Source organism: Micropterus dolomieu, linkage group LG18 (assembly GCF_021292245.1).
Source record: "Micropterus dolomieu isolate WLL.071019.BEF.003 ecotype Adirondacks linkage group LG18, ASM2129224v1, whole genome shotgun sequence".
Lineage (NCBI taxonomy): Eukaryota > Metazoa > Chordata > Actinopteri > Centrarchiformes > Centrarchidae > Micropterus > Micropterus dolomieu.
In genome coordinates this window covers 8,183,693-8,202,911 of record NC_060167.1, presented here as the reverse complement: position 1 = coordinate 8,202,911, position 19,219 = coordinate 8,183,693, and the positions used below count along the sequence as shown (strand labels likewise).

General features: G+C 40.4%; 1 protein-coding gene across 2 annotated transcripts in view; it reads right to left on the bottom strand.

Annotated features, from left to right (window-relative positions):
• The window catches only part of il17rd (interleukin 17 receptor D), a 29,651-nt gene that overhangs the window by 9,949 nt on the left and 483 nt on the right, over window positions 1–19,219 (bottom strand). Inside the window, exons 1-5 of one of the 2 annotated variants that reach the window (XM_046075343.1) lie at window positions 8,750–8,769; window positions 7,467–7,503; window positions 7,279–7,333; window positions 3,098–3,220; window positions 83–201 (exon numbers count right to left, since the gene is read on the bottom strand). In XM_046075343.1, coding sequence (XP_045931299.1) covers window positions 83–201; window positions 3,098–3,220; window positions 7,279–7,333; window positions 7,467–7,503; window positions 8,750–8,754 — 339 coding nt within the window. In that variant the 5' untranslated portion in view covers window positions 8,755–8,769. Of the gene's footprint in view, window positions 1–82; window positions 202–3,097; window positions 3,221–7,278; window positions 7,334–7,466; window positions 7,504–8,749; window positions 8,770–19,219 lie in introns of those variants that run through there. The other variant, XM_046075342.1, reaches the window with a different exon arrangement.

The following is a 19,219-nucleotide window of genomic DNA, read 5'->3' as shown; positions in this document are numbered from 1 at the left end:
TAACATTTGTAAACAACAACAATAAGCAGCTTAGTTTCTCCTTCTCTGCGATTAATTAGTTTGTTGTTATTTTTGGTCCTACCGTGCTCCTGTAGGAGAAGTTGAGCTGACGAGGGTCTTTGAGGATGAGATGTTGACACTGTTTCCCTTCTGGATTCTTGTCCTCCAGATAAACTCTGAAGCCTTTAATGTGTTCGATTCCTGCAGCGAGACAACAAGAAGTTTGGCAAAAACAATGATGCACATCCATCCTTCTTTCCTTGTTTCCTTTCCTCCTCCCCTCTCATCACCTCATTCTGCTATTCCGATTCTATCTATCTTCTTTACTCCTTTCCTCGTCCTCTCCTTGTGTTCATTTTCTTCTCCACTCCTTGTTTCCTTGTCCTTTCTCTCACCATATTCTTCCCCACCCTCCTTATTCTCTATTTGTTTCCTTCCCTCCCTTCCTTTTCTCTTATTATTTCCTCCTCTCTTTTTGCTTCACTCCCTTTCCTTTCTTTCCTCTTCTCTCCTCCTCTCCTTGTTTCTTCATGTCCACCTGTATTCTACTTGTTCTCTTTCCTCCCCTCCACTCATTTTCTATTATTCCTCCACCCATCTCGTCTCCTTCTTTCCTTTAACCCCTCCTACCATCTCCTGTCTACTTTCATCCCCTGCCCTCCTTATGTTCTTCTCTTTGTTTCCCCCTCCTCCTCCCTTCTCCTTGTAACCTTCCCTTCTTATCTTTGCTATTTGAAAACACATCTGTCTTGTAATTATACCTTTACATCCACAGGACATGTTTTTCCTATTACCTCTGTGGGGAGCGGAGAGAGGGAGAAAGAAAGAGAAAGCAGTAGAACAGGTTTTTCTGTCTTGAGGCAGATTCCTGTTCTGTCGCTCTCTCTCTGATTTTAACAACAGCAGTAGGTTTGGTCTCAGTTTTTATCTGCAGGCCTCTATGGGTGGAAATATCAGTTTGTCGGTCACTCCAAGGCTGAAGTTCCTTAAACCTGCATTTTCTCTAACAGCCAGCAGGGAGCAACTCCACTGGTGGCAAAAAGAAGTCTGATTGTATAGAAGTCTATGACAAAATGAGCCTACTTCTCACTTATTACGTGAGTAAACACTTTCCTACTGAGTTCATGGTCTCAATAGTATTTTCAAGTCTTCTTTAATACAGCATGATGTTCATTTAGTAAATTATAGACTAATTTAGAGGAAAATAGACAATAAAGCAGCATATGCTTGAAGGTGGGGCTACCTTGTGATTGACAAGTAGCAATGCAAATCAACCATCAAAATAATTGCTAATTAAATTTTTGTCGCTTCACTAATCAGTCCATTCATGCTCACATGCTAAACTAAGGTGGTGAACATGATAAACATCTTACCTGCTAAACAGCAGCAAGCTAGTTGTGTTATCATGTTAGCATCCAGCTCAAAGCGCCGCTGTGTGTAAGTGCAGCCTCACAGAGATGCTAGCACGGCTATAGACTCTTAGTCTTGTTTAAAAATCAGTCCATTCAACCTTAACAGCAGAGAGAACGGCTGAGGAGTCTGATATAGAAGGTGATCCATAACTGTGCAACAGTGAGAGGAATGATATGGTGGTTTTACATGCTAATTTCACTTCTCCATGATGTATTTTATTTAAGATCTAAGCCCAGTGCTCAGATGCATTATCACACAAGACTAGAATCAATACATCAAACTCCACATGATGTTATGAAGACCTTTAGCTTTTGTCTGCTTAATAAGAGTTTTTGTCTATACAGTATTATGGTTAGAGTGTAAAACACATGTGGCACGTCATGTGACTCCCCAAACGCAAAAGTCAGGTGCTGCAGGACAAACTAAACTCAGGAGGACTGCGTGTAGTAACTACCTTTCTGAAACATATTTAGAGAACTGCAATGAATTCCTAATCCTGATTCATAAAACTAATTCATACTTGTCATCTCCTGAATTCTCAACAAACCAAAGCAGGCCTCTTCCACCTGCTGCAGTCTGTAAAATCCAATCATAAAAGAAATGTTTACTGCCTACTGACAGGAATGTGTCATATTAACATAATTACTGATGTTCAGCATTTTAAGACAGAGGACCACACAATTTGTGTTTATACTAAACGATTTCAGAGAGGCGTTTCTGCTGATGTTTCTGGATCTCAAACTGCTCAGCTTGCTCTCATTAGGTGCTGCGGGTTTCTGATTAGAGCCTTTGCGATTTTAAAATCATAAATATCACAATTTGCAATCAAGGTGCCTACGATCCAGTCGGCAACCTTAAGAATATATGTCATTAAGCCCCTCAAACTGCAGGATGATTTGGGCAGATAATATGTTTTGACCAGCCTTGGCTCAGTAAACGCCCACGCGATGGTCAGGAGGGGCGAACTGGACCCATAATTGGTCCAATTATCCTCTAGTCTGCCAGTATAAGTAAAAGCTTCTTTTGATGATAAAAGAAGATCGACCTGAAATTAAACCAATTAACATCCAATTTTCGCTTTATACATGTACAATCCTCTGTTCTGGCTGCAGCAAAGTTTTCAAAAAGAACGGAAAAAAATTGGGCAGCTGTAGAAACCATTTTGCAAAAGAAAAACCATTTTCCGCTTTCAGTGTTTTAAAACTTTTAGCTCTGAATTGCTCCGCAGGAAGAAGTAAAGCTGGTACTGAGGACGACATTGGATGGATAGATTTTCTTTTTTCACCCCAGATGACTCTGATTCTGGCAGCGGCTCACATGTGGCTGTGACAAGCAACATTTCTGGAAGATATCTGTCTCTCTGTGAGAAAACAACAGGCTGTATTGTCACAGAGAGAGCGGTTCACCTTACACTGAGCGCACACACACACATTCCTTCACGGTCAAATCGTGGTAGTGTAGTGTGAGATATGATCCTCTCTTATTCTCCAGCCCTGATCAAAGGGACACGCACACACATGTAGGTGGGTAATCTTACGGATTTGAGCACTTTGAAGGTTTTACCTTCCTGCTCTGTCTCCCTCATTTTCCCTAATTTCTCTAAAACTCTCCCTGTGGAGAAGTATGTAAAGAGTCAACAGACAGACAGTTTAACCAACAAATAAGTAAGCCAACAGACAGATACCTAGTGGATGTGCAGACCAGTGGACGACCACGGCGGCCTGATCGTCACAGGCCAGATGGCTGAAGGAGACGTTGGTGACCTCATGAATCACATGTTTCCCCAGCGGGTAGTTTAATGAACAGTCTGCAGGGTGAGAGACACGGACAGACAGACATTAAGAACAGTACATACAACCACACTTCATCCTCTTTGACAAAAATATTACACCTATTACTTGAAAGCAGTTGTACAAATGGCCACATGGTGCATATGGTGACATCATCATAACCACCAGCGGTGTAAGATGTACTCTTTACCACAGCGCAGATATACTCTGTTAAAAGTCCTGCATTCAAAATTTGACTCAAGTAAAAGGACAAAAGTATTAGCATCAAAATATACTCAAAAGTAAAAAAAAAATAAAAAGTCCTCATTTTGCAGAATGGCCCATTTTAAATATAAAATATAGCAAAACTTAAACTTATTTACTGCAAAGTAACTTGTGAATTTCACCAGGGGATCAATAAAGTCTTATATTTATCCATAATAATATTGTATAGCAATTATATTTTGTATAACTGATCTGAATCTGCAAGACAACTAGTAACTACAGTTATCAAATAAATGTAGTGTAGTAAATAAATAGTACAATATTTGCCTCTGAATTTCAGAGGAGTAGAAGTAGCAAAGATGCAAATACTCAAGTAAAGTACAGTACTTGAGTAAATATACTTAAGCTACTTCCCACCACTGACTGTCTGTCAGTCTGCTGGAGTATTTCAACATGTGATGGACATGAAACTCTCTGGTTGAATAATCTGTACAAACAATGAGACACATGAAGTTGTAAAGGCTCAGTTTGTTTCTAAATGCAGTGAGGAAGAGTTCTGAATAGAGTAAATGAGGAGATTTTTTTCAGGTTGCAGCAGTGAAAGTCAAGTTTGTTTTCTTATAGACAATGTTGGAAGACATGTCATGAGCATGGAAATTAAACTTTCCTTTATGATTAAGCTTTTTTAAACTTTAAAAAGGATTACACTGGTGACCCTGTAGATGCAAACACTAACACACACAGTTTGACTTGACATATTGTTAGCAGTAGCACACTGCAGCATCATATTTTCCCAGCTGTCAGAACTAGAAAGCACAGAGCTGTCACTCATATTGCCTCCTGTTTACAACATTTCTCTTGTTTTATCGACAAAGATGGAGGGGCAGAGAAGGAGGAGGAGAAGGAGCAGCCAGCCATGAACCGAGAGGGACTCGGAGGAGAAAAGATGGACTTAGGATACAGAATGAAAAGGGGCGTGAGCTCAGACACGACTGACTGCTCCTCTTTCCTCCTGCCAGCCACCTATTGACGGAGGGGACTGAGGTGAGGAAGATCGGAAAGAGGAGAGGAGCTTAAAAAGGATGGAGATGACGGAGAGGAGGTTAGGAGAGCATGGGATACGACACGAGTCACTGCTCCTCTTCCTCTCGGCTCCTCAAAGCGGGGTCATGTTCAGGGCTAAAGGAGAAGGTCACGGCTGGTCGCTCCTCTTCTCCTCCTCTTCCTCAGTCATAAAGCTTCTCTGTAGGATATAAGGAGGAGGGGGAAGTCGCAGCTTGTGCGTCCTCTTCCTCCTTTCCTTCATTTTGTATTCAGAGATTCTTTAAAAAACAAAGAAGATGAGGAAGACGAGGATGAAAGAGGGATGTGAAGGCCAAAAGGAGAAGTTTGATGCAGGAGGAAGAGAAAAACCTTCATGGTTCTCACCTCCCAGCTCCTCTTCATCCTGTTCACATTCTAGTTTAGGAAGCAAAGAGGATGAGATGGAGGTTGTAGCCCTCTATGGCAAGCCAAAGTATTCATAGACGCCAGGTCGAGTTTCTGATTGCACACCGACATGTTAAAAGTGCGTGATTTGCCATAAAAACCATGCGTTCTTGATGGAGTCATGCACAACGCGTGAATAAAAAGTAATTATGGGTTCTATTTTTATAGCTTAATAGTGCTCACTAGTTAAGCTTACAATTATATTAAGGTGTCTGCTATTATTGAAGAATGAATGAATGAATGTTTAGCAACCGTCATCCTCCCACAGCTATTTTAAAGAAAAGTTCATGTTTTCACACGCAAGACTCCGTCTGTTTTTTGTTGAACACATTTATAGCCTACTGGATTATAATAACTTAACAATTATAATCCTCTGTCAAATTCGTTCTTGATAATTTATGGTGTTTTCATTGAGTTTAATGATAATACGTCCAAAACCCCATCTAGCGGACAAAAACATGACAGATTGAAGCCTTTTGAGAACACTATAGGAAGAGCATGTTCTTTTCACCTGTTTGGACATTCCCAACACAGGTTTGCACTCCCCGTTTGGTTTTCCTGTTTAATATAAATATAGAATTGAATATATAAGATTTGCTGATCTCCTAACCATCCATCCATCGGTGACCTACAGGAGGTCAAAGGTCATCTCATTTTATATTCCCCATGACATCACTGCAGACAGCGTGAGAGAGAGGAAGCCACTGACTCTCCTCCATCCTTCTCTGAAAGCTCGAGGTTTAGAGGAAAGGAAGCAGTGAGGTGTGTCACCCCCTCCACACACACACACACACACACACACACACAATGAGCTGGTTCTGATTGTCATGCTAAAACACCTTTAACTTTGGCTTTGGTTTCAAAACATTTCATCTCTTCTTAAGAACAGGATGCATCATCATTTCAAAGTCACATGACCTTCTGACCCGTGACCTCCGCATCATTTGTGACCTAATATGTATTTAAGATTAACTTAAATGAAAATGAATCGCTTTTCTAGAGAAAAGGAGTTGCGCGGAAGCAGCTAAACGTTTAAATCGGGAGACCTCTCTTATAGAACAGTGATGATAATACGTTGTTATAAAGGAATAGTTTGACATGTGGGGAAATACACTTTCTAGCCAAGAGTTTGATCAATACAGATCAATACAGCCAGGAGATGGTTGGCTTAGCATAAAGACTGGAAACAGAGGGAAACAGCTGGCCAGCCTCTGATTTGATCAATTAAATTTTTCATTTTTCAAGCAAAGATCATGAAAGGATGCTACACATCAACTCAACGGTGTGAGGACTTGACTTATTTGTCATATAGGACAGTAAACTCAATACCTTTGAGTTAAGGACAGCTAAAACAAGACATTTGAAGACATCACCCTGGGCTATGGGAGTAAGTTTTAATGGGCATTTTCACAATCTAAAAAAAAAGTTATTGCAATTCTTATGTGAATCAATTTGGGGATTTTGGTCATTTACAACAGATTTAATCTGCTGAAAAAAGAGAAAATTTGTACTTTCAACATATTTGTTTTCTATTCTTAATAATTTCATTCACCAAGAATCAGGAAATCAGGATTCAATGAAAAATAGAATTGATTAGCGGTGTTTCAAGATCAGAAATTTAAATTATATTATATGATCCAATCCTAACCTAACGACTAAAAATATAGTCCTGAATGTATTATTCCTATAAAAGAAGTGAAGCTATTGACTTTCTTTTGTTCTGATTTATATTTTACGTCTGTTTTCAGGAAGAAAACTAATTTAAAATAGTTATCTTGCAGTTTAATAAAGGGATTTCTTGAAAGCTGCACACACACACACACACACACACACGTAATCTGAAAGTGCTTCTCGCTCATGGTCACGGACAAAGGCAGAAGGCAGGGATCGGCTACGGCTCAGGAACTTGACTTTTAGAGAGAAAAGAACAAAAGATGAAGAGGAGAAGGAGGAGGAGGATGGTGGAGGAGGGAGAGGATGTTGAGGGTGGAGACGTGGGGGTGAGGGGCCTTTAGATTTTCTCAGTGGGTAACATGATGGTAAAAATAAAAAAACCTTTAGGCTCTGATCATACTGTGTGATTGATTTTAACTTTAAACAGAGTTTTAACAGGAAATGTTTCGATACTGCAAAACATGTTTTTGGAAAGACCTAAACGCTGGATATAAATGGGGGCCTTACTGGCATCACAATCCCCACTGTCTGCATGAAGGTAAGATCTATTGTAGGTTTTACTTTTATGAGTTTGATGCCAAAATATTAGGTTGTTCGTAAAAGTGCCACCATCTGGGCAATTACCTAAAGTAAAGAGGGCTCCAACACCTGGGAATTCAAGATAAACCAAAGTCATTATCCAAATTTACAGAATTACAGAGGAACTCACTGTCAGCTCTGAAGGTGACGGGCAGCTTGCGACCTCCATCTACACCAGACTGCACCTGAGAGAGAGAGAGAAACAACAACACGTCATTAAAAATAAGCGTCCAACAAAACTAGAGCCCCTTGAGGCAGATTTGTGATTTTGGGTTATATAAATAAAACTTTGTTAGTTAGATTATTTAGACTACTTACTACTACTAAAGCCTTTAAATCATGTAGACTACAATTCCTAGAGATAAGAATATTGCATATTTTAATGTTTTATTGGGGAGGCTGTCAAGATGCTACAGAGCCTGGCAAGTCGCCTGGTTCCAGACATCTGAATCACCGCCCACATCTCAGGTCTGGTGGTGTGCTCATTGACATCTGTTTCCGTGGTGAGAGAAACAGTCAACTAATCAGAAAATCAGGTTAGCATGAGGTGGGATTGAGAATGGGGGCGTCATCTTCCTGCAGCAGAGCCAAAAAAGTTGCCACGAACAACATCAAACAACCGTCACACGCGGTTGTAGAGCCGGGCTGTTGTAAGTCGACTCAGTCACAAAATTAGTACAAGCCACGGGTCAAATACTGGTTAAAATATGCAAGTGGCTGGTAGATTTGTATGGAAGCACATTGCATTCTTGATCTCAAAATCAAAATGTCATAATTATGAGAAAGCTGGGAAGGTGCCACTTCCTGGCCACTGTTTTGCTCAGAAGAGCCACTGCACATCTGCAGAAAGTTATCAGCTTGATACTCCCAATGCAGAGGCTAGAAGTTAACGGACATTTCGTTGTTAGAACACTTTATAGAAGGTTTAAAGATGACAGTTTTCATTTTCAAGGGGGTCCAACACAAACCACAAAAATGGTTCTAAAAACAAAGAAACACAGAAAGAGGCTCTCAATTACCAACCAACCTGCACAACATTGCCATAAACCTGCATCACCCACACAAACTACTTACAGAGGTACATAATAAAAGAAGTAGTGACAATACAGACACTTCCATAGATATGCTTCACTCACCAGCCAAAAAAAAAACAACGGTAATCAAAAAAAGTTAATTTTGCACCCTGAATTAACTTTTAAACTGAAATATTTCTTTGATCAATGTTTGATCAAATAGTAGTTGACATTTTAACATTAAAATGTCAAGCTGACCAGAAAAGCTGAAACTACATCCAATGTAGCTTTACAACAAATGGACAAAGGTAATAACCTAACAATGTAATCCTAAAGGAATTAATTCAGTATCTGCAAGAAACCCTGTACAAAAACACAGCTAGCCTGTTGCTCCTCTCTAAATGAGCGGAGTAGGAACAACAACCTGTGACTCCAACAGTAATTTAAATGTAATCAGACATCTGCCGGGCTCCATCAGACATGAACGAAGCCATTTGGTTCTACTTTTATTTAAATGAAAGGACCTGGATATCCTTCCAAGCTCCACCCAGCAGCTCTATTTGATACAAAGGACAGCAGATACAGTACCTCATGATGATTAGCGAGATAAGATTAGGTGTGAACATCGACTCCCTTGAGAGCTACAGTTACCCAGAACCCCTTTCTCTCTGTGTGTCCCAACCCAAAGACATGGATTCTCATGAGGTTTCAGCAGTTTTACAGCTTTGACCTTGTTTTCATGTTGCCCTGCTGCACACACAGACACTCACCCTCTCCACCTTCAGGCTTGTTACTGAGGTGTCACACTGTGGTCACACACAACAACCACACCTGAAACCAATCAGACAGACCCCCTACTGTGTGTGTATAGGTGTGTTTTAGAAAGTGCACCATGCTTATTAGCAGTCCCTGTACTACAATAGCCCATCCACACACACGAACACACACGTTTGTAATTATATGCTTGTGAAGATCCTCATTGCAAGTCTACCTTCATACTACATACTAAGATTGACAATAAAACCAGGTCCGAGCCATCAATAGCCTTTTGAAGAAGCGAGATTAGGATTAAATTATGACTCAAAATGTCCTTAGAAAGATAGAAATACACACAATTAAATTAAATTTTATTTATATAGAGCCAATTCATAACAGAAGTTATGTCTTTGCACTTTTCAAAGAGCAGGTCTAGACAGTTGCTCCATGATTACACCCAACAATTCCCACCATGAGCACGCACTTGGTGACAGAGGTGAGGAAAAACTCCCTATAAGCAGTTATGGGAAACAAACACAGTTTGAGCCTGTGATTTCTTTTTAATTATATATTTTGCCTTCACTGGTGACCTTTGACCTTAAGAGGTTTACATGCTGCTGTGTGCACAGATGCCCCGCTGGCAGCATGAAACGGCAGGCTAATTAAAATCAAGGAAAGGTTTTCACTGACAGCACAAATAGCAGACCTCCTGATTGGTTGCACTAAGACACTGCCCCCACCCCCACTTCACGCAGATGTTTGGAGGTGAGAAAGTAAGCAGGGGTTGAGCTTTCTCACTCAAGCTCTCTTTTTTAATTCTTCTTACAACTACTGCGGCCACTTTTCATATGAACAACTGAGTGCAACAAACACCATGAATGTATTCCAGGAGAGAGTCTCAAAGTGTGGGCCCCCCTGCCCTCTGTGAAGGATGGCTGGTCAGTAAACAATTCATATGGTCCAGACCTAGTTCTCGCTGCAGCAATCAGAAAGCAAAAATATGTTTCACTCTAAACAATCCACAAACATCAGAAACTTGTACACAATATACAAGCAGCCCCAGTAGCACTATTGCTATGCCATAACCTACTAATAAAGGTAAGGCTCTATCTTACATACATTTACATTTAGCTGACACTTTTATCCAAAGTGACTTACAATTGCTATATATGTCAGAGGTCGCACGCCTCTGGAGCAACTTGGGGTTAAGTGTCTTGCTCAGGGACACATTGGTGGATGTGTCACAGTGGGGAATTGAACCCGGGTCTCTCACTCCATAGGCATGTGTCTTATTCACTTTCTTCATACCCCACACAGCATTTCAGAAGCAGAACCTTTTTCCTGCCTCATTTTGCCGACTCTCTAAAATTTTGTTGATTTGGTAATTTGTCCTTGATTTTTGTGCTTCTACCAGGGTTACGTAGGCTATCTAGTTAATCTGTTTCGTTTTTGTCTTGATTTAATTATTGATATACGATGTGTCTAACTTCCTGCCCAGTTCGATCTTATCTGTGCAGCTTGACACGGCTTCCGTCAAAAATAGACTAGTAGGGTATTTTCTGCAGAGCAGCCTCCTGGACTCTTCTGAAACGTGCTACGACGCATCTGGTGGAATCACAGGCACTGTCTAGAATGACCACGATCAGCTTCGGCAGCCTTGTCGCAGCTCAATGGTACATAGCCGTGGCTTAAAACAAGCTGTGACACTTCTCATCTTTTCAACCCAACACGTCTGACAGGTCGAGTGTTACAGACTGAATCCTGAATCTGATTAGTCGGGACAGTAGCGTGCAAACAACTTGGCTTTTAAAATCAGAATGTAAGCACTTTTCTTCCACCGTACTCCGCCGGTGACCCTGCCCATGGCCATGAGCCAAATCTTCGTACTTTACAACTGAACATTTTTCTAACAGACAGACCCTTTTCTTCCTTCCTGTTGCCAGGTGTTTCTCACTAGTAATAATTATTATCCCCCCACACAAACACGCACACCCTGAGGCCTGAACAGACTGAGTCACATCAGTAAACAACTGAAGAAAAGAAGGAAAGAAAGAAGAACAGTTCATTATTAGTAACTAAAAAAAGAAGTGAAAAGCAGCTGTTGGACATCAAACACTCAGTCAGCAGACACACTTTGGGAAAATGTTGTAGGTTCGACTCCTTGCCGTGGTTCACAACAAAGAACAGAAGTGAACTACAAATCTTTACACAGGGAAACACAAAAACGTAAACCCTGACGAGAGCAAAAATTCTCTTGGGAATCCCCAAACGCACACACAGAATGAGTTCCTGTAATCAGACAGCTAATTGCAGGCTCGGTTAGCTGAACATCAACAGCAATTAATCACAGTGCTGGAGGTAAGGAAAGAGGGAGGGAGGGAAGGATACAAGGAGAAAGTAAAGGAGGCTGGATTACAGATCAGATTGAGAAGGGGGAGTGAAGGATGATGGGAGAAGTAATCACCGACCCTGCAGAGAAGGAAGGAAGTGGAAGGAAGTGAGGAAGAAGAGAAGGAGGAATCTGATTAAACAGGAACTCCTTCAATTACAGCTTTCAGGGTTCACGTAGCAGACTTTTCCCTCTCCCTCATTTTGTTTGGGGCTACCTAGACCGGTTCCAGATGTGGGACAGAGAACACGGGACACACTCGCAAGCTGACCTTTAATCAACATAACCCTCATGAGCTGAGGTACAAACAGCCAGAAAGGTTCTGTTTGGGGAACCAGGATTAGAACTTCTCTCTCAAGCTTTCTTTTGTTATGTATACTAATCACATTTTTATTTACTATTCTCATGCAACGACTAAGTGCAACACTGGAAATGTCTTCTAGGAGAGACTGTATGAAAATTTTATTCAACCATTATGACATTTCATCCCTCTCTATGATGACTGGCTATGAACACTTTTTGATTTCTGACATGGACGGACAACAGGTCGTACAAGCTAGTTATTTAGTACCATAACCTGGCGCTTTGGCCGCCATCCTCCATAGTTCACCAAAAAGTCCCAAAAGTCACCAAACTTCCAGTTAATTCTCTTTCATGCTGCTTAACAAAGTCACCAAACATCCTTAAACTTATTTATATTCTTAAAAACATGAGAGTTTAGTTCAAAAACCACAAAGAACACATTTACACTGTGTAAAGTTGATGAGGGTCTTGTTCATGCAGAGGCCTCAGGGCTAAAAACTCTGCCCTGTTCCTCTTAATGTCTTCCTGTCTCTTACACACAAACACAAAACACACATCTTCAAACACTACCACATGTGTCCGCCAATATGAACACATCAACTGTGTTACAGGCGGCACTGAAACATAAAACAACGCACAGAAACAAAACAGAGCTTCAACCTGGAGAGACTAAACTGAGTAACAGATCTGTCCAGCTACGCTCGGTTTCGGTCTTTGAGCAGAGCCACCAAATTAAAAAGAGTAGATGTAGGTGGGTTTTTTATTGTATTGGAGTTTCAGCGTTGACGGAAGAATTGTAAAGAACGAGGTTAGCGTCATCCCTGTGTGTCCAGCAGATCTGTAAATCACATGAGATACACACTGATGGAAAAAACAGATACGGATAAATCGACTGCTGACACACACACAAAACGATCCAAAAAGTGGGATTTCCAGTGTCTGTACCAATTATTCACCATTTGAATTTCTAGAAATCTTCTGTTTCACTAACAATCCTTGAAACTGACTACAACCAACTCTATTAGATTTACTGTAGTCCTGTCAAAATGTTTTATAAACACATATACGTTAATGTGCAGGACCTCGATACGTAGCAGCCCCCTCGCTCTGACATCTCTTCATGCTGCATGTGTAGAGGTCCTGTCTACGCATGTGTGTGTATTAACTAAAACACACTAAATAACTAAAATAACAATTTTCCCCTTGCAGGATTAATAAAGTATGTCTTAAGTCTTCTGTTATATCCAGTAACAACGCTTCCCCAGCACACACAAAAAAACATTTTTATATTTGTTAATAGTCTGTTAAAACATCACAACACTTTTAATTCAGAATCAGGAAAACTTTATTGAGCCCCAAGGGTAAATTCTTGAGTTACAGCTACTCATATTAAAGGAATTGAAATAATATAATATAAGTATATATATTATTATATAATAAGTTGATAAATAGAATATTAAGTATACAATATAAAAATAAAACATAAATAAGTGTGGAAAATGTACAGAATGTCAGAGAATTTAAATTGTACACTTAATAATATGAAAAACCATAAACAACTAAATTAAGAACTGTTGTCATATATCTAAAGTAAAAAATGGTCTGTAAGCAAAGCACAAGTTTCTCAGGTAGCCAGTGATGTTCTGTGATCTCAGCTCTGCAGCTCCAGAGGAGGAACATGTCCAGAAAGAAAAAGCTGGAAACAAAAGTGAGGTGCAACAATGCAAACTCAGAGAAAAACTGTGTGTGTGTGTGACTGTGTGTGTGTGTGTGTGTGTGTGTGTGTGTGTGTGTGTGTGTTTGGGAGCAGCCAACCAGAGATTTCCCACCACAGGAACAAAACCCACAGCTTCCTGCTCCTGCATGACTGCCCCTCAATGACCCCCCTACAACTCTTCTTCATCACAACTCCTCCTCACCCAGGGGGAGCTACTCCTCTCCTGCTGTGACAGTTTGTCCTTAAGAAAAAGAAAAAAAAGACTCTCTCGTTACAGGGATGGGACCGGGACAAACCCTGACTTTCTTCGAAGACACAAACCAACATCCGTCACCACCAACCGCATTAATGTGCAAAACACAGGTAAAAGGTCCAATCCAAGAAAACAGAGAACCCAAAGTTACCACAGTGGATGGAAGCCATAAAACATGCAACCCTCTTCTCAAGATATACACCGAAAGTGATATCTGCAATTAGCTTCAGATTCTAAAACAGACATAAATACCAAACTTTGAGAAAAAAAATAATATTAATATATGAACAAAATAAATAAATGTCCAATGTTAAATGGTGTCTGAACTCAAACAACTGTACAAGAACTTTGTCTGAAATAAAATGCGGTCTTATTTTGGCTTAAATTGGGAACTGTCTGATCAAAGAACAAGTAAACAAGATTATGAACATGACTAGTATTGAGGTTCAACAGCTTGCTCTAGTTCGCCGTGACTCTTAACACTCTGTTCACTCACACAGACTCAAACACCACTGAAGCGACATGATGCAATTCCTTTTTAATTAAACCTTGAAAAACATGGTGGTGCTGCCAGCAGGGCAACGTTGGGAAGTGGAGAATCATGCAAATGAACTCTTTGGGACAGACAACCTACTTGTTCCGTTTCCCCTCATGACTGACGCAAACACTTGGTTCTTACATCAGGTTTGTGCAATGTGAGAAAATAAATCCCAAATCAGAACTGAATATGTAAATTACACGCCATAAAGTTTCAGGATTGTGAGTGACAAGAGAGCCTCTGTATATGTAGCCATACGTGGTTACTGCTGACGGATCTAACAACTATTCAGAGCCACAGCGTACAGGAGGAGACTTTATATGTGATTACAATTTTGGTAAAGTATTCCTTGAAGGAACAAATGTGCACAAAAACATGGAGACAAAGACTGAACAAGGTGAATTAAATACCATTTCTCACGGTCCAAAATCACAGTAATTCGATCTACATGATAAGACATCATACAACTAACACAGTAACTAACGCTAGATGACACCAAGCTGATCTATTTTCAATCTGTTCATCAATAAAGTAAGAGTTTTCTTGCTTCACATACTTATTCAGGATATTTCTTAGCCAGACAACACTGAAGAAATATATTTCCAGAGATGTTTTACGTAAGAGGTGAAGTTTCAACATCCATCTTTCACCTTGTGCCAGATTCAGTCGCCAGAAAAACCAGAAAACACACGTGTTACACATTGGACGCCCACCCAGCCGTGGCGCCCTGCGAGGCTCTCTGATGCTAAAAACACACAACACCCAGGAGGATGATGGGATACGGGAGGGTAAGAGAGAAAGAAGGATGAAGAATCCAGAGTGGGGGACAAAGAGAGGAGGAACATGAATGATTTCCTGGTGTGTCTTCCTCCACTGAGACAGATGTGATGGCTTCAGCAGATGTGTTTAACCAGAGGGAGCAAGAGAGATTTTATGGACCTGGATCATCTATCATCCTGGCCTTCTGCAGGAACCTGATTTCTGAAACCAATCCAGTAAAAAATAACCCATTTTCTTAATCAGGCTCAGGGATTAAGTAAATCCTGTTTTTAAGACACTTGAATTTCTATTGGAAGAACCTGATTATTTATGCATGTAGACAAACTCCACTGATCGGTTTACAGGCCTGAAGCTGTACGTCTCCAGAGGGAGCTGAGTGGAGTCTGATAAAGTGATCAAGTCAGTGAAAATGAAATAAATCTGGGGGTGTGGAGTTACAAAGAATCACCAGACGTCTTCATCTCTGCTTGAGGCTCATGGGTACATTAGCCACTACTAGCATAACGCACAGAAGTCGCATACAAAACAAGTTGGATTGTGGGTAATGTAGGCACCAGAGTTTGACAAGTCTGACAATGAAATGCAAAGCCAAATCGGTGGAGTACTCTTTTATAGACCCGCGTAACGTCAACAGTCTAAAAATCTTTACTTTCATTAACAGTTCCACCTCGTTGTTGGCCCGTGCAAAATTTTCTCTGGTGTGGTTCTTCGTTTATTTCAGTTATTTTAATATATACAGTTATTTTTCAGTTATTTTAATATATACAAATGTCAATTCTGAAACGCAGCTAAAACGGGGGTGTGGACGGAGATCATTCTCTGTTAATAAATAAGAAAACGTAGCAGTGTGTGAATGTAGCCTGAAAGTAACACGAGAGTACAAAGCAACTGTTGCAGTGGAGAACAGACTGGGAACATGCACAATAGTAAGTGTTTTAAGTTTTATTTTGCACAGTACAAAATATTTTAATAAAAATACCAAAACAAAAGCACTGTCAGTAGCATCTTGCTTTGCATGACTGATAAGACCCAATCAGGAAGCCAAAAGTGAGTATTTTCCATTTTCGCCTGTCCACACTAAAACGCTACCCGAGAGTTTTAAAACGAAAACTAGGTCAGCAGCTTTTTCAAATTTCTCTATGTTTCTCTGTCGTTTTAGTCTGGACAGCAGGTGCAAATGTAGCAAAAGTGCTACAAAAACATAGTAGTGTGGATGTAATCCTAAAACACTGCTTATCAAAATAGTTGCTGATTAAATTTGAGTGAGTGAGTTTGTTGATTAATCAATTACCGGAGTTATTATTTCAGCTCTGCCTACAGGCTCGTGCGCACTACATGACTTTCAGTGTCGGCCAATCGCTGTGCTGTTCAGACTACACAACTTGGCGTCCTGTGACGGGAGTCTTGAAGTCATTGTAGCGTTCACACAAAGTGACTGATTGGTGACAGGGGGTCACACACTACACGAGCTGACAACGGCTCTGTCAGCCGACGCTGGTCTCCAAACCACGTTTTGTCAAGAAAACACACGAGAAATGTGAAACAGGAAATGATGCGAACCTACACATGAAACAGCTGTTGTTATTATAAAGACACCAATTATAAAGACAAAGAATATGGGTGAAAGAAAGGATTAGCACATGCAAGAAGCAGGGATTGTCTGAGCTACAGAGAGAGCTGGAGGGGAGTAAAAAGTGTTTGGCAGTGAAAAAGTAGCTGTCTGCTCTGCCAGCTGCCTGCTCTCATTGGCTGGAAGTGGATGTCAAGTCGGCCGACTCCTCAAGATATTTGGCAAGTTAGATATCCGGCCATCAGAAATGTGTCGAGGAGCCTTTTTGATGCGTCATTGAGTAGTTCACACATAACAACTGGTGGCCGCAGATCGATTGCTGATTTACCCCTGATCGCAGCCTGATGGTCACCGAGCTGTCCTACTGGCAAATCAGGCTTAAAATCATGTAGTGTGAACTAAGCTTAAATATGCCAAGCCTAGCTCAGGGCCTGTTTTTTGCCACCATGTAAAAACCATCGCAGGACATTTTAAGGACTCCCACACACACACACACACACACAGATCCAATAACCTCACACCTGTAGAATAGCAGGTCCTCACACCCCCATCCAGCAGCCTTTGATGTGTGTGTTTCTGAAAAGAGAGGGGGGAGGTGGTGGAGAGTGTGTGTGTGTGTGTGTGTGTGTGTGTGTGTGTGTGTGTGTGTGTGTGTGTGTGTGTGTGTGTGTGTGTGTTTGGGGGGTTGAGGTTGCAGGAAGGAATGTGTCAGCAGAGTAAACAGTGTGAAGCTTCCTGTAGAAAACACTTCAAAGCCAGAGAGAGGAAACCAGGATAATACGCTCACACACACACACACCCAGCATCAAAGGCAGGTAGGAGTCGTCTATCAACACAGGAAAATTAGAACCTGTAGAGCACGCACACACACACACACACACACACACACACACACACACGATCAGATGATTCTACTTTCCACATCACAAACATGAAAACACAAAAAATCACGCACTTTAACTCACACTGCTTAACTGTAATTAATAAGTTAATTAATCCATTAGTCCATCTACCGAATATTGATTGCCAACTATTCTGATATTATATTTTTTTTGTAGTTTTTAAAACAAAAATGCCATACATGATCTGGTTTCAGCTCTTCTTTACTTTGTCATACAGGACATTGAACTGAATTATCTCTCATGGTCAGACGTCACTTTGGGAAAAGCTTAAGTTAGATAAGAATCTGCAGATAAATCGATAATGAAAATAATAATAACTGAAGCCGCGAGTAATTGTGTGAACATCTAAAACACACACACACACACACACACACACACAGGTGACGTCACCTGAGATCAACACCATCCTGCCCAACTTTGGTGTTAAGAATAAAAACTGGTTACTCTAGAGACCTGTAATCCTATAGCAGCAACATCAAATCAACTTTTCTCAATGACAAAGATACCTTAATCATGACTGTTTCAGAAAGCCTGTACCAGACTCTGAGGTCTGGTACAGGCTTTGTTTAGCAGGGATGTGGAACCAGGTCTTCGGGAGAAAGGGAGAAATCAGGATTAACCCATGACAGTAGTCCAGTACGTCCCATCACTGTCTATGTGAGAACTTCCAAATCCCAAACTGAAGCTTGGGAAAAAGTTGACATTTTCTAGATTTAAGATCCTCATTCAAGTCAAAACCACAAGAATCCATCTAGAAAAGACCAATAACTGTTCTTCAGAAAAAAATTACAATTCTGTAAAAAATTATTGTTTGCACGACAGTAAAATAGTAAATAATATTATGGCATGATGTTAAAGTTTGGAGGTTAGCTGAAGACAAAAACAAAACAGTCTTCTTTTTGAGATTAAAATCTGATTTAAACATAATTGGTGGGGTTTTTTTTTTTTTTTAACTCAAAATGATTGTGCAGGCTAACTGCTGTGAAGTGTAAAAGCAAAACAGCAGTGTGGAGGCGGTGCATCAGTTCACATATTCCTGTTTTCCACATCAAATGAAGAACACACAAAAGGCAGGAAATCAGATTTACTACCTGTTATTCCCCTAAAAAACTCATATGGAAAGAAGTGGAAGCTCAGTGTCTTTCCTCCTGTGATCATGTAAGTCAGCACCAAGATGGAGCTTTTTGACATAATTTCTGCTTTAACCATTGATTCTCTGGTTTTGTTTAATCAGCAAAAATAACTTCCCATCTTGGCTGCTAGAGTTAAGGTTTCATTACAATTAAGTACTATTTAGTGGATTATACACCCAGCGTAACCAAAGACATACCAGATACAAAGGGGAGACACTTCCCATTAATTAAAGTTCGGTTTAAAGCAAAGAAGAGCACGTCTACCTCTCCACAGACAAGCCAGGTAGAACAGGATAATGAATAGTCTGACTTTAAAGAGAAGTTTTATTTATATGTAAGGTTTAATCTTAGTTTATTAGAGTTTTAACAAGTAGATATCTTTAAATGTATGTTTGCAAAGCCAATAAATCACATAAACATGAGCTTTGGGAGTCACTTCAATTCAGTACAGCTGCAGTGGCATACCCTAAAGCAACAATAAGTGTACCATAGTCACGTTGACTCTTAACAGCGTCGTTTTGGGTGACAATGAATTCTGTGGATCAGTTATAAAACTGAGATTTTCTTGGAATTAAATAATCTATGGTAGATTGAGCCGAATTTAGCAGAACACCTGACTTATTCTGGAAACGTTTATTTGATGTTGTCTCAGGTCTGCAGATTTACAGTAGAGCGAGGGATCTTTAAATGAGCACTATTTAAATTAGAGTTTGGTTT